General features: G+C 31.5%; 7 protein-coding genes across 28 annotated transcripts; 3 read left to right on the top strand and 4 right to left on the bottom strand.

Moving 5' to 3' along the window:
* Positions 1-3: 3 nt before the first annotated feature.
* Positions 4-2,500, bottom strand: Pelo (protein pelota). Its single transcript, XM_070656795.1, has 10 exons — positions 2,327-2,500; positions 1,990-2,048; positions 1,819-1,911; positions 1,588-1,738; positions 1,399-1,512; positions 1,197-1,337; positions 885-1,107; positions 602-794; positions 394-500; positions 4-267 (listed from the first exon to the last, which is right to left on the bottom strand). The coding sequence occupies exons 2-10, from the start codon at positions 2,028-2,030 to the stop codon at positions 170-172; spliced, it is 1,161 nt and encodes a 386-aa protein (XP_070512896.1). The 5' UTR covers positions 2,031-2,048; positions 2,327-2,500; the 3' UTR covers positions 4-169.
* Positions 2,501-2,712: 212 nt separating this feature from the next.
* On the top strand, positions 2,713-4,699 carry Arl1 (ADP ribosylation factor-like 1). The gene is made up of 5 exons (XM_070656802.1): positions 2,713-2,875; positions 3,018-3,117; positions 3,531-3,647; positions 3,757-3,868; positions 3,992-4,699. The coding sequence occupies exons 1-5, from the start codon at positions 2,872-2,874 to the stop codon at positions 4,199-4,201; spliced, it is 543 nt and encodes a 180-aa protein (XP_070512903.1). The 5' UTR covers positions 2,713-2,871; the 3' UTR covers positions 4,202-4,699.
* Positions 4,044-10,023, bottom strand: Dnapol-delta (DNA polymerase delta). 2 transcript variants are annotated; one of them, XM_070656763.1, is made up of 14 exons: positions 9,770-10,023; positions 9,420-9,519; positions 9,177-9,288; positions 8,904-9,076; positions 8,566-8,825; positions 8,258-8,484; positions 8,003-8,169; positions 7,681-7,926; positions 7,274-7,576; positions 6,726-7,196; positions 6,223-6,629; positions 5,481-6,134; positions 5,190-5,313; positions 4,044-4,183 (listed from the first exon to the last, which is right to left on the bottom strand). In XM_070656763.1, the coding sequence occupies exons 1-13, from the start codon at positions 9,943-9,945 to the stop codon at positions 5,217-5,219; spliced, it is 3,393 nt and encodes a 1,130-aa protein (XP_070512864.1). In that variant the 5' UTR covers positions 9,946-10,023; the 3' UTR covers positions 4,044-4,183; positions 5,190-5,216. The 2 variants fall into 2 exon arrangements, with proteins under 2 accessions (XP_070512864.1, XP_070512865.1); XM_070656764.1 differs by lacking the exon at positions 4,044-4,183 and adding an exon at positions 4,718-5,060.
* A 43-nt stretch (positions 10,024-10,066) lies between these two features.
* LOC139102690 (uncharacterized) lies at positions 10,067-12,146 on the top strand. The gene is made up of 6 exons (XM_070656796.1): positions 10,067-10,207; positions 10,301-10,485; positions 10,568-10,625; positions 10,791-11,259; positions 11,420-11,587; positions 11,657-12,146. Exons 1-6 carry the CDS (start codon positions 10,204-10,206, stop codon positions 11,793-11,795), a joined length of 1,023 nt encoding a protein of 340 aa, XP_070512897.1. The 5' UTR covers positions 10,067-10,203; the 3' UTR covers positions 11,796-12,146.
* Smyd5 (SET and MYND domain containing, class 5) lies at positions 11,024-14,126 on the bottom strand. Its single transcript, XM_070656794.1, has 5 exons — positions 13,953-14,126; positions 13,567-13,859; positions 13,159-13,477; positions 12,913-13,090; positions 11,024-12,688 (listed from the first exon to the last, which is right to left on the bottom strand). Exons 1-5 carry the CDS (start codon positions 14,013-14,015, stop codon positions 12,369-12,371), a joined length of 1,173 nt encoding a protein of 390 aa, XP_070512895.1. The 5' UTR covers positions 14,016-14,126; the 3' UTR covers positions 11,024-12,368.
* Positions 14,127-14,320: 194 nt separating this feature from the next.
* Positions 14,321-22,701, top strand: Hfp (Poly(U)-binding-splicing factor hfp). 17 transcript variants are annotated; one of them, XM_070656777.1, is made up of 12 exons: positions 14,327-14,478; positions 15,295-15,349; positions 15,422-15,524; positions 15,690-15,853; positions 16,171-17,850; positions 18,111-18,271; positions 19,541-19,599; positions 20,378-20,591; positions 20,913-21,399; positions 21,489-21,718; positions 21,834-22,227; positions 22,345-22,701. In XM_070656777.1, the coding sequence occupies exons 5-12, from the start codon at positions 17,766-17,768 to the stop codon at positions 22,452-22,454; spliced, it is 1,740 nt and encodes a 579-aa protein (XP_070512878.1). In that variant the 5' UTR covers positions 14,327-14,478; positions 15,295-15,349; positions 15,422-15,524; positions 15,690-15,853; positions 16,171-17,765; the 3' UTR covers positions 22,455-22,701. The 17 variants fall into 17 exon arrangements, with proteins under 17 accessions (XP_070512874.1, XP_070512875.1, XP_070512878.1 ...); XM_070656776.1 differs by having other exon boundaries at positions 15,422-15,614; XM_070656786.1 differs by having other exon boundaries at positions 15,422-15,821; positions 16,653-16,716; positions 17,311-17,850.
* Positions 22,702-23,201: 500 nt separating this feature from the next.
* LOC139102694 (NADH dehydrogenase [ubiquinone] 1 alpha subcomplex assembly factor 2) lies at positions 23,202-24,308 on the bottom strand. 5 transcript variants are annotated; one of them, XM_070656806.1, is made up of 2 exons: positions 24,250-24,308; positions 23,202-23,733 (listed from the first exon to the last, which is right to left on the bottom strand). In XM_070656806.1, the coding sequence occupies exon 2, from the start codon at positions 23,720-23,722 to the stop codon at positions 23,267-23,269; it is 456 nt and encodes a 151-aa protein (XP_070512907.1). In that variant the 5' UTR covers positions 23,723-23,733; positions 24,250-24,308; the 3' UTR covers positions 23,202-23,266. The 5 variants fall into 5 exon arrangements, with proteins under 5 accessions (XP_070512907.1, XP_070512904.1, XP_070512905.1 ...); XM_070656803.1 differs by lacking the exon at positions 24,250-24,308 and adding an exon at positions 23,960-24,185; XM_070656804.1 differs by lacking the exon at positions 24,250-24,308 and adding an exon at positions 23,975-24,182.
* Positions 24,309-24,332: the final 24 nt, after the last annotated feature.

Genomic DNA, 24,332 nt, shown 5'->3' with positions numbered 1-24,332 from the left:
TCGTAATTTAATAATTTTTTTAATTGCACCGTGATTTAAACTACAAAATGCATATCTCATTATTAAAATAATAAATGCAAAGATTGTTTCTTTCAATTTACTATTAATGAGATTTTTGATTGCGCACAGCACAAATATATACAAAATTATTAGCATATCAATAGTACTTTTAATTTTCTTCCGAGTCACTACCACCTTCACTTTCATCTTCTAATTCTGGCATAGGAAAACGTAATAAAGCTGCTATTCCAGTCAGCTGCTCCAGTTCTAAAGACAAAATTCTAATTTTGTTATAATATTCTTGTAACATACATACATTAAAATAGTAAATTTATCATTTAAACTGCAAATTTAAAATTAATATAATTTGTATAATAATTAAATAAATCTTACGTTCACCAGAAATATGCAAACTTGAAAATATTTTAACATCACCACCGGAGTCTTTAACATTTTCAACCAATTCAACATATTCCTTCCTCTGTGCTATGTCTTGACACCTAAATACGATAATTAGAAATAACAAAGGTACAAAAAAATTATTATAAAGTTCAATTAAGTAAATTTAATATTAAAATAAATAAAAATATAATGTAATCACCTAAATAATTTATCTGATATAAGTAAAGTTTCCACTGCTTGAGCAGAGCTGGCTTTTTGAACATGTTTTTTCCCATAAAACGCTCTAGCAGGATCCATTTGTAGAGTATTATAAAATGCCTCTAAAGCTCTTACTTCTCCAGCTGCTTTAGTATCGGAAATTCGAGAAATTACAGCAGGATCAGCTAGAACTTCTATTGTAATAATAAAATTAATATAAATACAACAATAATCATACTTCGCACAAATTGTTCGTTTAGGTTTTAAAAATTAATATATATTACCTTTTAATGAATGTTTAAAACCTGAACTAGTATGAACTAGTAAAAATTTACTTTTATTATCCAAGATAATTTTATTATCAGATTTAATAGCTTGCTGTATCATATAATCCATAAACTGATCTTTGACAAATCCAGGACTGGCAAGAATAACACATTTAACTAAATCAAAATTAATGTGTCTTAATATGCCTTGCATAATGCTCTCGTAAAATCGTGCCAAACCCTAAATTTGTATTTAATTAAAAATTTATTTTGCACTTATTTGAATTGAATATTTTTATATTTTACCACTAACGTAAATATCTTTCAAACCTTTTCATGTTGCGAAACATTTCCTTTTCTTTTTCTGGGTATAACTTGATCAATTTTGGCTCGCACTATTGTCATATTAGAAGTTATCAAACAAATTTGTGCTATGCCTTCTTGCATAATTGCAGCAGCAACATCAGCGTTCTAAAATAAAATAAAAATAGTTAGCTAAATACATAATTTATTTCTGAAAAATATTATTAACCTGAGCAGGATCGCATGCGGTATCGACTCTTTCTAAAGAAATTGAGTCCCATTTAGTTTTAGTGATACTAAATTTTCGATTTTGTTCAACATCCAATGTGTGATATGCTCCTGTCTGTGAAATAATCATAACAAATGCAATTACAAATCGATTATTTTATTAATTTAATATTACTGCTGTTTAACTTACTTTAACATACTTATTTTCTTCCACATTTCTACCTTTCAATCGTAGAACACATGCTTGTGTATCAAAATCAATATTCTCTACACAGATTGTTAAAGTAGTTCTGACTCTATAGCTATTAGAACTACCAGTTGCAGATTCCATTTGAACTTTTCTAAAAACCAAATACAGACAATTAACAAAAATGTGTCAAACTTAAAATTAAATGCAACATTATTAAACAAATTTCAATACCTGATTGTAGAACAGCTTACAAAGTCTCCTTCACTAATGAGATTATAGGCATGCCACATGTCCTCTGTATTTTCGGGGACAAGTCCTACTCGCCTAAAAATTAATTAATTTTAACATTATATGCAGCAGTTACAATTGTAACATTATTATATTTATATATAGTAAACTTACCCTTCTCCATCTTTATCTACGTGCCTTGATACTAACTTCATTTTGAAGAATATTTTTGTCTATAATATAAAAACAATAAAGTATAATTTTATCATAAAAAAAATTGTCATCATAAAGTTACAAATTTGATAAATTATGTTTGATATAAATCCATGACCTGCTATAAATTTTATATTACGTACAAATGTTAACATATGAAAACTTAACAAATTTCAAAGCATATTACTGAAAAATAAACCATGTGCGATTATAAATTGTAAAAAAAATGCAAAGCTTGTATAGGTTAAAGTACGATGTCGCATTAAAAAATATGTAAAAATTATTATCAAAAGTTTACCTTTATACTTATTGCACGATTATATTTTTAGAAACATTAACAAATTCATGTTTTCTTCACTCGAATCGTTGCACGATAAATAATGCCATATGCTAAACATGATACTCCTCGTCTTTCGATCCACGATTTATTTCCAACCTTCATAATAACGTGATTGGTAGATAACCTCAATTTACTCTCCTGCAGATGGCACTGTTTAATATTAATATTTCAAGTATGTCCGACTCTTGCCAGTTTTTTACAGGACGGTGCACTTAGACACCGTGCGATTGGACACGGTGCAAAAGGACACGTATCTATTGGACGCGTAACTGCACCTTTCCCAAAAAAAGGTGCAACGTCCGTTGAGTTTTTGTACTACGTGCCAAGTTGGTAATCTTACTCAACGAACTGTCTGTCGCCTAAAGTAGGTCGTATTCGTACACCGTGGACGCAGCGTGAGGGAGGGTTGGTGCGGCCCGGTCATTTGGACACGTTTATGGTTATCAAGTTTGACAATAAACATCGGACGGTCCTGTATGACACGGAGTTAACGATACGTCAGCATGGGTGAGTCAAAAACGCACGATTTTCTGGTGCGCCATGCGTTTATCTCGCAAATAAATTACGATTACGTTCGCGCGTTTATGCTACGTCCCGACTATACCGAGATTGTACTTTAAGAGTAATCCTGACGGTCTCTCGTTTACAGGTGGGTTGCTCAGCTACTTTCGTAACCTGCTCGGCAGCCGCGAGATGCGGATCTTGATTTTAGGCCTGGACGGCGCCGGAAAAACCACGATTTTGTACAGGTTTGTAATTGACAGCATCTTGACGACTGGCTGTCATCTGTGTGTGTTTACACAGTGTCTTGCTCGTCACTCTCGCGGATTACAATTATATTTATCATTAGCGACATCTTAAACGTACTTAAATATAATTACATGTTAATATTATCACCGACAATATGCTATTAAAGACCACAGTAAATTATACAAATTTTTTAACAATTGTTAAAGTGCAAATAATTATACATTACTAATCTTATGATTTATTTGTTTGTTCTGTTATTTCATAGATATGCAATTTTATCATCCAGACTTTATTATCTAAGTAGATAATAACAAAAAATATAATTTTATAACAATATGTTGTATAATAATTATTCTGGTTTACAAAATATCTATGAGAATATAATTGATTTATTTAACCAATTGTCTTTTAGGTTACAGGTAGGTGAAGTAGTAACTACCATACCCACCATAGGGTTCAATGTAGAGCAAGTGACTTACAAAAATTTAAAATTCCAAGTCTGGGATCTCGGAGGTCAGACAAGTATACGGTATGTCAAGCTTGCATATGTATGAAAATAGATTCTAAAAATTATAAACAAGAATATACATATTGTATTTATATTAATTTTAACACTGCTTGTATATATATATTTTCAGACCTTACTGGAGGTGTTACTATTCCAATACAGATGCGATAATTTATGTAGTGGATTCTGCAGACAGAGATAGAATAGGCATATCAAAGGATGAATTAATTCTTATGTTACAAGTAAATTAATTGCTTACTAAATTAATAATTGTATTATTTTAAATAGTAAAATATCTTTTTATTAATATTAACCTTTTTTTTTAAGAAATTATATAATTGAGAATATATTTTATATTTAAATAGGAAGAAGAGTTACAAGGCGCAATTTTGGTGGTGCTGGCGAATAAACAGGATATGGCGGGATGCCTTAGTGTCGCGGAAGTCCATCAAGCGCTTGGATTGGATGCTCTTAAAAACAGAACCTTCCAAATATTTAAAACTTCCGCGACAAAAGGCGAAGGGCTTGACCAAGCCATGGACTGGTTATCAAACGCGCTGCAAAGTAGAAAATGATCAATATTATGTCAGAGTTATTTATATTTGAGCCTTATAAGGGGACTAGTCATACGACTGTCGCTCTAAATGTGCCGGAATTACCGGACACGCGATGTTCTGTTTATTTATTGTGATTATTATATTTTAAATATTTTCTTTACAATTTACAAAGAGAGTATTTGAGGAATCGCTGTACTTTTTCATATCGCTGAACATGTATAATAAGGGAATTATTTTATCTTTCTGTATGATTTAAATATAATAAACTAAGAGAATTATTTCGAATTTAGATTTTCTTGCATTAATATCTCTTGCATTATTTTTACGCGTAATGTTTAATTAATTATTTGGTTAAATTAATTATCCTGCTATTCATTTGATATTGACTATAATTAAACTTAATATGAAATGATAAATTGTTTATAATGGGAACATAAGTATATTGATACCAAATATACAATTACTGAACAAATAGAAAAATAAATTCGAAAGAAATTCAGACTTTTGAGACAAGAATACTTCAAAGCATTTAGATTATGTCTATATATAATGTGGTGTCGTCTTGGTGTATCTTAAATTAAAGTAATATAATATTTGTTTCCAATAGTGAAATAAATTTAATATAAAACTCAAAATCGATAAAATAAAAACGCAACATTATACTAGCATTTATAAAAATTGTTACACATTATAAATAAAATAAAAATTAATCTCTACCGCGAAAAAATCGCGTTAGTATTAGAAATAATTATCTTTTAATATATAACTTTCATTTTGAATTGCAAATTCTTGATTTCTAATTTATTTGAAGGAATAGATAATTTTTACCACTTTACAGCAATTTTACACTGAAAGGAATATACGACGTTTGCTGCGACTAGCGTACGTATACCAAGAAAATTAAAAAAATGTACTATTTCGTAATAAATGTTTAAATTAAATTTGTTATATTTATTTTATTATCTATAGGAAGTAATAGTTTTTAAATATTTAAAAATAGACTTACCTACGCGAAATGTAATCGCATTTTTAACTACCATTCAGGAATACCAAATCTTTGGATTCGTTTCAATTTTGCAGCCATGTCTATACGAGATTTTACCCTCATGTAAAATATCGGGCAGTCACGACTAAAAAAAAAAATATATATATATAATTTTAATTATTTTGAAACATTTATATCATTCATATTTACTTTACAATAAATATCGAATTTAGTGTTCGTGTATATATGTATAAAAATATATTCGTATTTTTAGAAATAATTTTTTTTTTAATATTAATTAATATGACTAACTTGGAACAAATAACTTCTTGATGAAGACTCCCTTGACATCTTTGGCATTCCGCCCACAATCTGGAAAACTTCTCTTCTAGTTTTTGTTGGGCCTGCAATTCGTTATGAAATAATTCGGCCTCTCGAGATTCGCAATGTTTGCATACTGCTTTGTCTTCTCTATCCGGTGGCAAAACAGATTTACAACCCAAACAAGCCTCTTTTTTACGTGTGAAAGCCGCGAGCGCTCCAACTTGTGAGGTGGCAATGCACCTTGTACGCGTATGATCTCCTTTCAGGAGAAGCGATTCGGCCTTCTCTCCGAGAATAGGTTCAAAGATACGTACAAGAGGTTTTGCTAATTGATTCTCTAAATAATAATTTGTATCTATTGGGATACTATTTTGCAACGCGTATACAGGATCTTCTGCCTTCTGATATGCCGGTGTACCTCTAGCTGCACTTGTGAATACGTACGCCACTCGGTCACCAAGTTTCGGCGCATTTCCAGCATCTCGTTTCTTCATTTTTGCCGCTAATTCAACGTGCGCTTGCTTTGCCGCGTAATCTGTTTTTGTTAATTCTTTCGTAATAACTAATTGAGATAAATCGATCCGGTTACAAAGAAGATCGCTAATGACTTGTTTGGCATAATCTACGGCAGCATTGGGATTTCTGTAACATTATAATACATTTTTATTTATTTATAAATTAAGTTTGCACTAGATTTGAATAAAGCGTAAAAAAAAAAGAAATATCTCACCTTTCGATAAGCAATATTTGCAAACAAGTATTCATCATGTTCGCTACCAATGGACAATTATCTCTGCGCACTGTTTCGAGACCTTTACAATCCATTTTATCATATTTATCCGGTTTCGTAAAATATAGGCCGGCGTAACGTTTTTTATTAATTAAGAGATATGGAAAATATACTTTTTCAAATTCTAATTTTATAGGCTTAATAAATTTAGACGTCACGTAATCGGCTCCTTTTTTACCGAGTTCCATTGCCTCTTCTATAGATTTTACACCGAACTTTACCATCACGGAATCAGTGTCGCCATATATGACTACTGCATCGTTCTTGTATCCATTTTCTATTCGAAAATGACTCTCCACTTCTTGCTTTGTTTTTTCTATCATAGTGCGTCCATAAGCTGTAACACTCTGCAATTATATTTATTATAATTAATTTACAGTTTCTATATATTCATAGTTTTTAGTTTATTAAATACGTTAAAAACAAATTTACCAATTACTTACAGCAGATATTTCTAAGCATGGTAATTTTCCCATTTGCGCACCCGTGAAACCATATACAGAGTTTGCTGAAACTTTCAAAGCGTATTGCCTACCATCGAGTACTTTTTGCTTTAGTGAATCCGTTTCTTCTTTTAACTCTGCCTTTGCTTTTTTCCTAGCCGCCAGTAAATTTTCCAAAATCTCGGGAAGAATCCCTTTTCTTACAGAGCTCTTAACAAATAATGAATTACTGGGAGTTGTAGTAACTTGTTCATCTTGAATATTAAGCTCCTTTTTTTTAGCAATAGTTAATAATGTCGTATAACATAAGTTATGTGCCATGATAATACTAGGATACAAAGAACTGAAATCCAAGGTAGCTATTGGATCATTGTAATAGCCACGTTTAGGTTCAATAACAGTAGCCCCTTCGAATTGTTCGTCAGTACCATGACCTTGATGCGTCGGCATCAAGTAATCTTTTTCTTTAGTCTAATAAAATTAAAAGATGCATTTAATAATCAATATCAAGACAATTGCTTCTTTCGACAATGGGATAAATTTGTTACCTTACGTAAAAGTTGAGAAACAACTTTAATTTGTTGCCCGCGAGTCAATAAACTAGAAATGGATACTCCTGTAACTCTTGCCATTTCCATATAAATAATAATGCACATTAACTTGTCTAATAATCTGAGTGGTAAGTAAGCATCTTTTAAACAGTATACAGCAAGACGTCGACGTGTCTGTGCATTTCCATTTTGTAATCCTGTAATATCTTTATGATGAACGTCTTCTTTTTGTTCTTGAAGAAAATGGTACGATACCGCATTCAATGTGTAAGATCTTAATTTATAATCTCGGACCAATACCTAAAAAATTAATATTCTTATTAAAGTCATGATATACCATAATATTTCAATTCATTAAATTTCAATTCAATTCATAATATATCAAAATTAATGAATTTTCTTACCAACAATAAATCGAATGGAACTCTTCCTTCAAAATTAATTGATTTATTCTCACGACGACCTATCTGTTTACTTTGTAATACATGATCCTTGATCACAGACTTTATATTTTTTATTCGACCAAGAAAGTTGAAATTCTTAACATTGAGATGTTGCGCGCGATTAATCAAATACGGGAAATCAAAATTATTAATATTATATCCGGTAAAAATATCCGGATCTGCTTGACGTACAAAATCAGCCCATTTCTTGTAAAAAAAAAAAGTGTTATTAATAAATATTTACGATACTAAATATACATTTCGCAAATTTTAATCAACTTACTTCTAACATTAGATTTTCTTTGTCAAAGCTTAAAACCTGAGAACCAATTATAGGAGCACAAGTATCGAGAGTGAAAATATTTCTTAAAAATGGTTCAGGTTCACCTTGTCTTATAACCATGTTAGCAATTTGTATCACAGGATCGTGTTTCGCTTCCGGGAAAATACCTGTAAAAAATATTAATTTATAATTTGATTTAAAAAGTAATTATATGCAATAAAGGGCATTATAATTAATTAAGAAAAAGGTAATAACCTTCGCGTCCAGCACATTCAATATCGAAACTGAGAATTCTGAATGGAGCTACTTTTGACCATTCTCCTTCTGGAGCGTGAGCTATAAAAGCATCCCATGCAACATCGACTTCTAATTGACATCGAGTAATTAGTTCTAACATATGTCCATTCTGGCCACGTAATTTCCAATTTCCTGGTAATAATTCAATCCAAGAACAGCCGACAACTGATGTATCGACCATAAACCTTACGTTTAAATAATCAAATATAAATTTAATGTTACAAATTTAATAAAATGTAACATACAGAAATAAAATAGAACTATACCTAATATCGAAATCAATGTTACTTTCAAAAGCTCTGTAATGATAATTAAATGCAGTATAAACTGTATCTTGTTCTAATAATCGTTTACAAGGTGCTATCAATTTTGGAACAGCTACTGTAATTTTTAAAAATGGCTGCTTGTTGTTTCCTCCATATCCATATACTGATTGTTTATAAACCAATTCAACTGCTAGAATAGCATCTTGAATGTTATCTGGATTTGACTTCATATCTTTTTTCACAGCTTGATTAAGAGCTTCCTGTATTAAAAAATAATTCTTATGTTAATCACTTCTTAAATTAATATAAAGAAATTATTTTTATTACAATAAACATACTTTAAATGGTCTACAATGATTGTTTGTGAAACTTGATGGTGCTGAAACAAATAAATATGGGCAAAAACCATGCACATGACAACAGACAGAATTTCCTTGTTCTGTAACACCAAACATCCTCATTATTGGTACAGGTCCTACTTTACTGCCTGGCATTCCAGGAAGGGATTTACCTACATACAATTATATAAATTTAGAAACAAGACATTTTTAATTTAAAGAGCAGAAATTACTTTCAATATATTAAAAGATTTTAAAGACACATATTCATACCTATATAATGATCAATTTCAATTTGCTGGAATGTCAATGCATCAACTTGAGGATTTAAAGGTGGTGGAGAAGCTCTGCTCCATTTTGCAGATGTATTTTCCTGTTCAGGTCCCTCCATACATAAAAGAAAATTAATAGATTACAACATTGTTAAAAACTATCATAATATTATATAGATATAAATGATATATTCAAACAAAAAAAAATCAATGTTTTATTATTAAAAACGGAAGTTAGTTATACTTCTCCAATAAACAGAGTATCATCTAGAAAATCATCTTCTGCAATGTCCATAGTAGCCAATTCTGCTTCAAACGAACTAGGCTTTTCCTCATCTTCATCTCTACATAATAAAAACAATATAAACATTAAAAAATTTGTTGAAAGCAAAAGATGCATTTTGCAAATAAAAAAAAGTAAATTTTGATTTACATAAAATATAAAACACATACTTAGAAACTTATTCAAATAACATAAATAGTGTTAATTAATGTAATATTATATATAAATTGTTATAAATAATGGAACATACACTGAGAACTGACGTTTGGAGGTTAGCTAAAATTATGTTCAATAACGAAATAAATGGTTACCTGTATTTTGCCTTCTTCGCCGCCGAAGATGCCGAAAATGGCTTTCGATTTACTTTACTCATGTCTCTCGTCGTGACACGTGAAATTGCGTGAAACTTTGACGAAGAGACAAAGCAAAGAACCGCAGATCCAAATCTTCTCACGAAAAACTGAACTCTGGGCTGACCATTACACATTGGCGGGAACAGTTTTAGTCTGATTGGTAGTTGTAAGCTTTAGGAACCTAGGAGGGGAACAAGGAGGAGAAACGTTCATACGGTATTACGGTGAAACGTGCAAGTGCATACAAATTGGCGCGCAAGATTTCTTATGTGGAGTATGTGTGCACTGACTTGAAAAATGTTGATTTGTTAACTAAAAAATTTCACGTGCTCCAAATATAATTACACAGTAATTACAAGGATTTTACATGGGTGCTATTTGCGTCTACGATCATGTGTAAGTAAGGCTCGTCGAACGGAGTTTTAGTGCTCCCATGTATTTACAGGTTATACCTCCATTGCGATAACCGATTTATTTGAAATGTCACAGCGTCGATAAATGTCAAACGTCTGATAATCAACGTGATAAAAAGATTCAAGTTCGAGGAGCTGGAGGACGCCGTGATCCCTATCTTTCCGGAAATCTCCTGGACTCAGGTCGTATCGAAACTGATTAAGAGCCACAAGACTTTTACGGTGACTAACGTGTCGTACGTTATTGACAACGTTATAAATGTAAGGACTGCTACACGGGACATTCACTTATATATTTATATGGTATACAAATTATACATTTTTCTGATTTGTTCATTTATAGAAAGCAAAGATAGAAGAAAAAATTTTATACGACAGACTAGCAACATTGGAAGCAATAGGTAAGATGATAATGTATAAATATTAAATTAAAATTTGTAATTAACATTATTAATCATATTAAATTCTTATAATTTATTTTTTTATCAAAGTTTGAAATCTAATAAATAATATTTGATATATATGTATATACTTTTTTTAATTATTTATAAAACAAATTTTTTTAGAGATTAGCAGACACAGTAAGAAAAAGACATGGTATGGATATGAATTGATAAACTTAAATGAGGCAAGATATATTGAGAAACAAGAAATACAGGAGATACAAAACATGATCCAAGATGAGTTCTTATCAAGTGGTTTGACAATGAATGTTAAAGTTGTAATATATGATAATGTCCTATTTATTTCTATCAAAGAGAAAAAAAAGAAAAAACAAGTAAAACGTATTTTTCCAACCTTTTTCGCCTTGTTTATGGACCACAAATATTTTTTTTGTACAAAGAAAATTGTGCAATCTAACTATTTAAAAGTGGTGACTGTCAGTTTAGGCTATAATAATTACAAAAAAATTAAGCTGATGGGCAGGGACCTTAAATCTTTAATGAAGTTATTATGGAATAAACAACAAGGTGCTTTACATGCTGAAGGTATTAGTCAACCACCAGTTTATCAATCATCCAATCCTACCATCAGGTAATATTTTAAAAATTATAATTTTTTTTTCTATTTGTTTTATAGGTAATCTATATTTAGACACATTTAGCATTTAATATACTTGAGAAAAATTTTACAATTGGACCGAATGTACTATGTAGTATATTTTATATTGTATAACATATAAATTTTATTATAGCAATAATGGGGTAGATTATACACAAAGTAAGCAACGAAGAAAATATGGGGAGCAGTGTTTTGGTGAAAATCCTCCGACTCTAGAGGTCCTTGTTATAAAAGGACCTGAACAACTTATACAACACGAGAGTTTAATTTCAAAATTACCCGATGACCCTTTACCCATGAGGTAAGAATATATTTTTGTATATGTATCAAAAACGATCAAATAATATTAATTAAAAATTTTTTATTTTAGCTGGGAATTTCGAAGTCATAATATAGCTCGATTTTTAACTACTTTAATTGAAAAACGTGTTTGTACACCACCCGTACCCGACTATATATCTAATTTTTTGACATTGGGAAAAAACATATTAACACTTCGACAGGAGTAGCAAAATTAATCATAGCGAATATATAATTTTCTAGTAGCAACAAATTAAATACTTCTTATATGCTGTGCCGAAATATTATTTGTAAAAAATATTAAATAATAACGATACGTAAAATTCGTAGAATTGTAGCCAATTAATCGAATATAAAAAATAAGATAATATAAGTTAACCAGAATTGTATGTTTGACATGTAATAAATTTGTATAAGATAAATTACAATGAAAAAGCAGCGAAAATAACCGATAAAATGTAAAAAAGCACAAATACTGTATTAAATTTATTATATAATTGTATTATTACATAGAAATGTGTCATTAAAATGCTTTTGTTAATAAAGTATATTTATTAAAAGATTATTCAAGTTTAATTATATTATTATCCTACATACTACTTTATTGATGTAATATAAAGCTCATTTGTGTGCTACTTGTATCATAATCAAGTAAAACATAACAAGATATTCATTGAGTAATTATTTATTGAGATTGTTAGATATTCGATATATATTTCATATTTTGTTTATTATGAAAATTGTATCAATGTTCTTACCTGTGCATCTTTAGCTAGCACATATCAGTCTTCATCGGATTCTTCTTCGTCAGACGTCACGTCGGGATCATTCGCTTGTGCCCGACATTTATCGCAGTGACAAACGAACAAATACATAGAACTTAACGTCTGCTGTCTAGAATGTCTACTCCTTTCGAGCTGGCATTCGTCGAGATAACTTGTACAGATCTCCTCGCCAATTTTTATATCTCGTATTGCTTTTAATACTAAAGTATTGTTTGAATAAGGGAACTCAATGACTGCATTTGGTACACAACTATGATTCACTGACGATTGTAGAATGTACAGACCAGACCCTTCATTATTCAAAAATGGGCCTACCGCTGCAACACAAAATTTTTTAAATTAAATATATTATTTTTATATTATTTTTTAATTAAATATATTATTAATTAAATTTTTTTTTTAATTAAATAATAATATAAATATTTGAGTACTGTACTTACATTGTACTTGCGCTACAATTTGTTAAACTACATTTATTTCTGCTTATTATTTTATTAATAAATAAAATTAATTAACTTTAGTAAAAGATACATAAAATTACCTTCGTCCATAGCGTCATAAATTCTTTCTATTAACTTATCAACGTAAATGCGTTCATCTTTAGCCAATTCTAAAGCAGAAACATTCTTGACCCAGCGGCTGAATGAACTAGTACCAATTCCTTGTCCATTTGTTCCTACTAAAGCTAATAAACTTCTAAAACCATCTGATGTGAACCACTGAAAGCAACAATTCCAATTAACATTAATGTATGTATGTACAATAGTACATATGTTATATTACATACATGTGCAGTGTATTCAGTATTGAGAGCCTCCTTCATCATTTGCTGAAGAATGTCAATTTGCCCAACAAACTTCTCTCCTAATAAATAGTGTACAATTTCATGAGTGTCATTAGATACAGTACGATGACAAAATTGTGAGAACATTGCTAATGCTTCCTCTTTATCATTTGCTTGATTAATTACTGCAACCATCCTTGCTAGTAACATGATTGATGCATTTTCAGGGGGATAGTGCATTTGTTTCCATGTTTCACACAATTGATTCAGAGGATGGCTTTCATCCTTGACTCTTCCTTGCAGACACAGTGTACTGTGATATCTATAAAAAAAGAAAAAAAAAGCATAAATTAATATGGTGCTACAATTCATAATTAAAAATGTGACAGATATAAAAATTAGACTTATTACCTTTGGAAAGCTTCATTCTGACATTCTACACTACAATACTTGACTCCACACAAAGGGCATTCAGTTATTAAACTCTTATTTATTTCACAGCACTCCTTGTGGGGTACAACAAAGTTTTGATTGCCTGTTAATCTACGAACATTCTCCTCTGCTGTTTCTAGGGGTCTCAGGCAGTGATCACAGGCTAAGTATCCAAATTCCGAATTCCATAGGAACTGACAGCAGACCACAGGCCTTTCCTCAAGTATCACGTCCCCTTCCTTGAATGCACGATTGGAGAAGAGCCCTTTGCCCTGCAAGAAAAACGTGTGTTAAGAGGGAACTACAGGGGGAGGGGAAAGCTACGAATCGTGGAAATGGCACGAAAATTAAGTACATAAAAATACCTTCTCGTCGTTCACCACTTTAATAAAGAAGCCTTTGTCCGCCATAACTTCGTCGTCGATCATATCGAACGAGTAGTAAAATCAAAGCGAGCGAGGAAAAATAGAAGCGGATCACCGCGAGCCATTCGAATCCTAACCATGAGCGTGGATCGTCAGCCGCCGTGAAGCTGTCACGAATCGCCCACCGCTCGAATCAAAATCATTTTCTTCGCGCTCGCAAAAGATTTATTTCCATTTTTATCGAAGTTACGGTTCGTTTTTTTTTACGAGGCACGAGCCAATAAATAAATTATCGGAAGTACATGAGCAGAAATAATTTTATACGGGCCGCGGGGATTTGCGACGGACGCTCAATCGACGAGGCGCGCTTCCTGTGCACGGTACATCCGCAAAGGAGAAGTGCTGGAAGTGCATCGTGCTGACTCGTCGCGCATTTCGCGGTCTCCGTCAGGTGAATTTTCGAGAGATTCCGGGTCCACGTCCGCACTACGGTTCACGAGAAGCGATGAACGGGACAATGGCTATGGTAAGCGAGAAAAACACGGATTCTTTCGTTGCTTTTCGCCGTGAGCGATTGCCGCTTCTAACCCTTCAGCGGCGTAATGGCGATCATTCTAGGACTCGTCTCGACGCGACGCGTTCTCGGTAGACTGCACGATGTCGGACGAAACGGCCGCGCCGAAAGAAACGGACTGCTACGTTTACCGAGAACTGGAAGAGAGTCTGTCGTTAATTTACGCCGGCACGATACTTTTGTAAAAATTAATAATATTTGCTGATGACATGAGATAACACATTCACATGGAAACTAAGCAGAATTTATTATAATTATTTAACAGTGCCTATATACTGCGCGTACTTTATTTATTACTTATGAAAAACAGATTCCTTTGATATCTTTTGTGTCAATAAAATGTTAATAGAGGTATAATAGAATTTGTTAGCAGAAGATAATGGTAAATTAACTAAACAGAAATTGTCATTCTGTAATTATTTGAATAGTAATCTTTTAAATGATAATAAAATGATACTTTCTGCTTGGTGTCTGTTAATATTTTACTATCTAGCAGAACTTAAGTTTTATACAAATACAGTTGACTATAATTTGCTGCAATATTCTATTGAAATTCACTGATCAGCTTTTACTATATAGTATTATGTAGTTATATAGTAGTAATATTATGTAGTTATATAGTAATATTATATACTATATTATATTTACTATATAATATTATATAATAAATTTATTGTTAGTAATATGAAGTAAAAAAAATTAAATTTATAATTTAAATAAAGTTATTATTATTATTTTATGTTATATTGCATTTATTTTTTTTTGCAGACTCCAACATCGCAAAATAATGCAGAGCCACAGATGAAGAAGGCTAAAGTAGAAGGTAAATTGCTAATGTAACCAAATAGCAGTTGTGCCTGTGATAATTACAATATTATATATATAACTTTGTTAGTGGGAAACGCAATGAAACAGAGAAACGACAGCAAGTGTAATATGAGTATTAAGAGCGAGAACATGACATGGAAATGCGTACAATAGCTACTTAGGACACTCAGGTGCTAGTTTTCTCTTTAAAAAATGCTGCCATACTCTATAAAACTGCGGAATGCGTCTATTCAAAAGCAGTTTTGAGCATAAAATTTTCGGTAGGGTAGGGTAAATAGATGATGATTGTATGGCGCTTAAATCACACTAATGTATGGTTGTCCTTCTGTTCTGAGATGTTACAGCGGAGAGACAGTACAGAATCCGTGGCCTACGACTGAGCTGTGATCATGAACGTGCGCCAAACAATGAAAGACTACATTCGTTGAACAGAACAAATCAGAGTTTAACAAACTCCCACTGATACCGTATCTATTGCCGAGTACGATACTTTAGCTAGGTCAGAATTTTAGGGTTTAGAGCTTCTCTGATCCTGATTATGAGCCTCTTTCGAAAAATAGGCATTATCAAGATTTAAACAACGATGTATGAAATCTATTTTATTAATATGCAAAATGTAATATCGATTAAGAAACATTTATTATATGTGAATAATATATATGATCTAGTAGAGTTATTACTATTAAAAGTGATATTTCTACTTATCAATATCGAAGTATTTAGAGGCTCGTAATTGGGAGTGGCAATGGCGAAAGGTGTATATTAAATTTATTATGTTTATGTCTCAAATATCCATTTACAATATATTTGCATTAGGTGATAATGAGTCCCAGCACTTGGACGTCAATATAGCCATGGGTGGATAAGCCGTGACTTATAGAGATTCTAATTGAAATCTTCTCAAATATAACTTTATAAGAATTTAGTATTTATTTTCGCTCACACCTTCGTCTTCATATTTTATTCTGCCGTCGCTAAGCAAGATACGCGCTAATTCGAGTCGTTCTTATCGATGTTCGAATATGCACGTTGACAATGCGAGCAAAAAAAAAAAAAAAAAAGAAATTTATTACAAATATTCAATTATTATGTTACAGTTAAAGATAAACTGTTACGTAATTGTTTCGAATATTATAATCCAGTGGGGGAAAAGAATTTTGTGTATCTACATAAAAATTCTCGCCATTGCTACGTGAAAAATTTATTAGGTTGAAAAGTGGTAGGTTGGAGAAGGCAAAGACTACGCGTATGGCGCAGAAAATGCACTGAGAGTATTCTCCTTTGCTTTGTGCTTACAGATTTGTGCGTCGCCTCAATCTCGGATAATTTGCGCACAACCGTCATTGCTCAGCCCAGAACACGGTTAGCTGTAAATCGAATAATCGCACAAAACTTTAAGAGTCTTTTAATTCATGAAAAAGTCGAACTGACTTCTGTTTTTCTGTTTCTGATTTCTGTTTCAGAGACTAGCCGACCAAATTGGTTATGAAACCTAATCTAATTATGACTAGTCTGATTTTTGGGGCTGATTGTGCAAACAGTACTTAAAAGTTTAAATTTAAATAAGACTCCTCGGCTAACGATTAATTTTTATCAAAGCTTAATACAATGAATGTTTAATGTAACGAATAACTTCGATCCAATCATTTTCTCTCACACGTCGTATCGTTTCTTACAAAATTTTTTATCTCTGATCTTCGTACAATCTACTTTGTTTCTTCCAATAGCATGCATCAAACGAGAGTTTCTTTGTTTCGATGTTTAAATATGTGGTTATATATATACTATATATATACATAAATATATATAGCATATATATTATATATATTATATACAATTTGCATACATATTTCTACAATACATCCACATACACACATCGAAACATATCATACAATCATATTTATTAAAAGAGTTGTATAATATTCCTTGATCGTTTTAATTTCTGTGAACTTACAGTTTGGAGGACGGTTTTATCATAGCAGCTTCTGGCATGGCGTCACGGTACTCCCGTGTTAAGAAAAATATTCCACAATACGAATAAGAATAATGCGCCCGCATACATCAATGCGACTAATAGAAGTTTTACTAGCCTAGGGCAATAGGTCGTCCAGCTGTTATATATATTCATGTACGAATCTGTACATATATAGATGTTTTCCCCAAAGATTGGTCAAAACGAACGTCTGATTGCTGAGACAGCACTTATTTTTACATTTAATAATTCAAAAAATTTTTACAAATTGAATTCTAAAAATGTGAAATAAATGGCCACCCAATTTGTTAACGAGAAAAAATAATCTCTATTCATCGTTTGAATCATTAAGAAATAACTTGGTGGCATAACTGGTTCTATCCAAAAATAAAATGTTTTAAAGTATTAATATTTAACCATCTTTAATGCAAATTGTCTAATGCATGATTTCTTTATAGGAAATGCATCAGAGTTCTTACCAGGCCCCATATATGATCTCAACCAAATCGGCCAGGTCGTTGCCGGTATGTATAACGTTATATATTTAATATAATTTTTATTAATTAACATTTATATTTATGCATTGTTTTATTAACTTAGAGATATGATGTATTAATTTAGTAGTGACATTATTTTCTCAAGTCAATTCAATTCAAGTAATATTTGACATTGACAAAGCAATTTAATGGACGTTTTGCTGATAAGATCTGATCCGAGAAAATATTCTTTACTCCGTTGAATTATTTTAGATATCTAACTTATACCATTTTCTATAATTTTATAGGACCTGGCGCCAAATATTTAACATTACCTGGAATATTAGGAGCTGGTTTACCGAAAATTACATCAGAACAACAAGACACAGTAAACAGAGCGAAGAAATATGCAATGGAGCAAAGCATTAAGATGGTCCTGATGAAGCAGACATTGGCCCATCAACAACAGGTAACTTTTAAATTATTAGCAACTTTGTTACGTTTGATGTTTTTAATCCATTATGTCACATAAAAAATTAATTTAGCGTATATTTATTTTAATTTAACTTTCGTAGATTTTCGTTTTATTTATGAAATACATTTTTTTAATTTTTATAAGAATGCATAATGGATATATACGTATCAAAATTGGACCGAATTTGCTCATTATGAATAAATAAATTAAAATTTACGATAATTATTAAATTAATTTTTTTTTATAATATGTTTAAAAACTAATCTTTCTATATTTTTTGTAAATATGTTTAATTAAAAATTACAGCTTTTAAATTATTAATGAAATATAATGTTAATGAACTAATTCGGTAATTAAATTTGACGTATATAAGAAAATTAATTTGCATATTTTTTTTACATACGTAAAAACAGTTTTCTCTATTCAGCTCTTTGCCGATTGTGTAATTGCAATATAGATTAATATCGTACAAAATTCGAAAATGTCAATATAGCTCTTCCCGCCGAGTCAATTATTATAAAGATACTTAAGAAAAGAATTATTAAGATACATTAATCTCTGATTGGCTCATTTTTTTCTCCCCCCAGAAGAATAAGTTGGTCCTGCGGCAGCAAGTTTTATTACTAATGTGCAGGTTAGTGTCATCAAGTCAAGAAAGAAATTATAAATCTGCCTCATGGTCGAACAATCCTAAATCACTCCGAACATTTTCCCGAGTTGCTACTATAAGAGAAAGTTAGGTATAATTTGTGATAGTATAGTCGGCGGGAGCAGAGCTGTACAGTGCGAAATTTTCGTGAATGCATGAATCTTCAGATGATTTGAATGGTTTTTCTGAGCTCGGCTAGTTTTTCTTTTTTTTTTTCTTTCTTTAAAACTAAAAGTAACGTTAAAACTACACTCTGAATTTTTTTGAGTGAAGAAAAAAGCAAATAAAAATACGTCAAGTTTGCTTTATATGAACTCCATAAATTATATAAATTTTTTAAGTAAATTTTATTTTATATGAACTAATAATTATATTTTAACGCAGAAATATGTACTTTTTCGAAAAATATAACCCGATTTACTTACATGTTTTTAAAGCATTAAAATTAATATGTATTTTTAATACGACTTAAAATGTATATTAATAATTAAAATTGTCGAGCAAAGAAGCTGAAATCGTAAAAGAGCTTGAGGGATTACTTGAATGATTCTGTGAGATGTGTTGTAAATGGGGGAGGGATATCAATAGAAGGCCTTTGGTCCTTTGTGTTACAGCAAATGGCTAGTCAACGGAATCAAGTGCAAAGACAGCAGGCTCTCGCTCTCATGTGCAGGTTTGTTAGTTCTTTGTCTTAATCCTTGAACTTTCGTGTGCAATATCCAATATAGCTCAAGAAAATTATATTCAGACGTTTTATTACTTTCTTTTATAAAACTCTACACTTATTTTCATACTTTTAGTAATACTATATCTGTTGTTGCATTTTTAGTAATTAAGTTGTAAAATACTAAATACGAAAAGTTATTACAGTTATATATTTTTTCAGTTTTTTATTCTGAAAAAATACTAAAACGTTTTTTAGTTATAACAAAATAGAAAACTTAGTTTCTTGCAGCTTTTAATATTATCCATGATCCTTAAACATCCTGAAGCAAACAGATGGGTTCTTGTCCTTTGACATATTCATTTATCATGTTAGTTTAGTGATCTTTTTTTTTTCACGATCGTATTAATTAATTTATAGCAAATTATTTCTTATTATAGAAAGTTATTATATTAAGCTATAACTTTAATAATTCTTTTTTTTTTTTTTTTTTTTTAATAAAATATGTCAAATAAATTTATGTTATAAGAAAAAAAGCTAATTTTTTTTTGTGAATTAAATACATATCGTATTTCCATTAATTGCACTTACCAAATTTTATTTTTGTGTGTAAATTTTTTCTTTTTTTCTGTACATTTAAAAAGAATGTGCAATAATGTTTAAACAAGTATGCTTTTTAAAAATTCTAATATAATTATGAATAATCGAATAAAATTAATTTTATTAACAAGAAACTAAATTTGCATTAAGTATATCATTAATAATAATATATGTTATTATACGACAGGGTTTATGTGGGCAGCATCAGTTTCGAGTTGAAAGAAGACACAATCAGGCAAGCCTTTTTGCCATTTGGACCTATCAAATCTATCAATATGTCATGGGATCCAGTTACACAGAAACACAAGGGTTTCGCTTTTGTCGAATATGAAATACCCGAAGCCGCGCAACTTGCTTTGGAACAAATGAATGGTGTCATGATCGGTGGCCGCAACATCAAGGTAGCAGGACGTACCTATATAACGAATTTCCTGTCCCCCAGCAATCCTATCATCCCGCCGGAGGTCGGCAAATTTTTATTTAGTTCTTTAATCCAATATGATTTTTAAGCGAACTGCAATTTGCTCGAAAATCTTTGTTCATTAATATTTTTACGATAAATACATTATTTGAATTTATCTTATTGATTTACACCCATCATATAAATTTACGTAAGAAAAATTAAAAACTTAAACCAAAAGCTACTGAAATTTTATAATTATTTGTGGAATAATTGATGCATTATAGTAACACAAGTTAATTTTTTCTCATATTTGCTTCAGGTCGTGGGACGTCCGTCCAATATGCCACAAGCACAATCAGTGATCGACGAGATTACCGAAGAAAGCAAGCATTACAATCGCATTTACATTGCATCAATACATCAAGATTTGACGGAAGACGACATTAAATCAGTTTTTGAAGCATTTGGACCGATTACATATTGTAAACTTGCACAAGGTAGTTCACCACATCGACACAAAGGTTACGGCTTTATTGAGTACGAAACAATGCAAGCTGCGTTAGAAGCCATCGCTTCTATGAATTTGTTTGATTTGGGAGGTCAATATTTAAGAGTGGGAAGGGCCATAACGCCGCCGAACGCACTCATGGGACCACCTAGTGGTACCAGCATGATGCCAACTGCGGCTGCTGTTGCTGCAGCAGCAGCTACAGCAAAGATTCAAGCGATGGACGCGGTTGCAAGTAATGCGGTTGCATTAGGTCTTACAAAACTTGGAGCTGCTGCACCACCAATCCTAAATCAAAGTTTGTAATTCTTGCAACGAAAATCCAAATATTATAAAAAGAAAAAAAATTTACCTTTATATCTTTATCGTTATATTTTTTTATTATAGCTCTTCCTGGCGTAGTGCGGCCTTCTATAGCACCAGCAACAATAATGGCACCACCGACGGTAGCAACGGTAGCAACGGTAGCAGCGGTAGCGCCAGGAATACCTCCGCCTGGCATAGCCATACCGCAAACCTTAACGCGACCACCTGCTATTATTCAAACAATTCCCGGCCAACCGGTCGTCATACCACCTCCTGCTGTTGTTGCGCCTACGATTGTTGGTACACCAGTTGTAAGTATTTCATGACTAAAGAACTAAAATAAAAATAAAAGAAAAAAAAACGAAAGAAAGAAAAAAAAAATCGAATAATTAATGTGCTAATTTGAAATATTTCTTTGCTCCTTAGATTCCAGTAACAACAACCGCAAATTCCGATATTATGAGGCGAGCGCAAGAACAAGCGGCTCATCAGAAACAACAAGAAGAATTACAGAAAAAACTTTTAGAAGAAACGGAACCACAAACGTTGCAGCAACAAGAAAATATGTCAATTAAGGGCCAAAGTGCACGCCATCTCGTCATGCAAAAACTCATGCGTAAAGTCGAATCCCGAGTTGTAATTTTAAGAAATATGGTAGCGCCAGAGGATGTGGATGAAACCTTACAAGAAGAAATCCAAGACGAATGCTCCAAGTTTGGTGTGGTCGTACGAGTTATTATTTATAAGGAGAGACAGTCTGAAGACGACGAAAATGCGGAAGTTATTGTAAAAATATTCGTCGAATTCGCTGAAATGAATGGTATTTATACATAGTTTCATATATACTTTTCGAGTATATGGAAAAATTTAAATTACCCTGTAATTCCTGTGTAAATTAACAATTTTATATTTATCGGATTGATTTTTATATTTTCAGAGGCAGAACGTGCAAGAGATTCCTTGAACGGTCGTTATTTCGGTGGACGATTGGTTAAAGGAGAATTATACGATCAAGCCCTGTTTGATAATAGTGATTTTTCTGGTTGATGCGCAAGATACTCTTATTTACTGTGTATTAAGTTTTTAATAATTGAATTCGGATAAGAGACAAAACTTGACGTTGACTGATAGCTGATCTTTATTGTTTAAGCTACTATTTATAATGAAATTTAGAGTCACGCATTGAGCAGTAAAAAAAAAAAGGTAAGATGCAAGATATCACGACTTCAATTATAAATTCAATTATAAATACTAGTGATCAAGCCACAAAAATATAGTTAGAAACTGCACAGTATGATTTGAAGCAGAAAATAATTCAAATTTATCAAATGTGATTTAGAGTGTTATATATTCCACTTCTTTTATTTTCTCGTGGAAAACTTCGTGTTCTATCCTCGTTATTCGTTTCATATCACTGCAATTTTAAACTTAGAGTCGTAGTATATCGAAAATTGAATATTTCATACACCTACTCAGTATACATATAGTATATATCTTTTGTTATAATTTTGCCGAGAATGATTGTATATGAAAACGATAGATTTTCATTTATGTATAGAAAAAAAAAAAAAAAAATAGAATTAATAAATCCTTTTACATATGCAGATAAAGCCTCAACAGTTTAATATAACTGATAATCATGCGATCAGTTTTTATTAATTTAATTTAATTTTAATTTTAAATTTTATAAAATGGATTTTAAAGTATAAATTTCTAATTCTTTAATCTATTTTTGGGGGATAAAGTAAAAATGTGATTAAACATTTCAAATAAGAAACAAATTACGTTATCGTCTACATTACGAAAACTTTTTTTTAATATAACTTATTTAGAATATACTATATAGCATCTTTATTTATCTATTTATATGAATCTTTTGGTTCATAATTACTACCAAAGTTCTTATAATCTTCATAGATAGGAAATTTTCCTGGATTATCTGACTGAGTAGATACAGTGGGAAGCTCTCGAGTACCTTCGTTCTTTAAACGATTCTCCAAAAGTTTTGCGGCATTTGTCTTCTTCATCATTGCCAATTGATAGTTAGTATCTATCTCTTCCCGTGTCGGTGGATCTTTCCTACGATATCTTAACCAGGCCTCCCATTCTGCCGGCAGCTCCTGTTCAAAATCATCCTTGTTCACTGGCACGAAGTATCGCGGTGGTCTCTTTCGGGCGGAAGAGCGGATCTCTTCCTCGTAATATTTTGTTCCATAGTAATCTTCACCGATCAATTTACCGCGACCAAAACGAGGTTTTAGCGAGGATATGAAACTTTTCCAAATTAACTTGAAGACTCCACGTTCTCTAGCCATGTTATCGCCACCTGTAAATACCATGGAGTTAGTATAAACGAGAATAATTATAGATTATTTTATGCAAAATAGTACTGACATTAAATAATAAAAATAACGCGGGGAAAAAAAAAAAAATCTTAAACTACAATTTGATAATGATACATAATCTCAAGACGAAGCTTTATTTTTGTGAAAGATTTCAAGCACTAACGTTGAATCAAAACTGGTTGTATGTCAAATTTATTCGATGCGTACAAAAATAATCCTGACCGTTTAGGTTAGAACCAAACTTCTGCCATGGAGAGAGCATAAAGACTAGTCCGAACAATCCGAACTAAAGCGAAAGATGACCAAAACGAACGGTAGCGTTCCATGCGGGAAATTAAAGTACGTCTGTGTGAATTCGCGTGCTTGTGTAGCGATTTCTCTGAGTCGTGTGCGGTCAGAGAAATCGCTACAGACGTTTCTTTTTAATAGACACAGCCGACACAAGTCGCGTTCTATTTTCGTTATTCTATTAATGCGAAAAAAAGATAGAACAATACCTGCATCGACTGTCTACTAAAGGAAAGCAGCCGCCATTACTTCTTTGGCTTCATACCCTTTAAAAAAAAAAAATTTAACCAAT

The sequence above is a fragment of the Cardiocondyla obscurior genome, linkage group LG05, assembly GCF_019399895.1.
Source record: "Cardiocondyla obscurior isolate alpha-2009 linkage group LG05, Cobs3.1, whole genome shotgun sequence".
NCBI classification, from domain to species: domain Eukaryota; kingdom Metazoa; phylum Arthropoda; class Insecta; order Hymenoptera; family Formicidae; genus Cardiocondyla; species Cardiocondyla obscurior.
The sequence above is the reverse complement of the archived record's forward strand: the minus strand, read 5'-3'. Positions and strand labels throughout refer to the sequence as shown.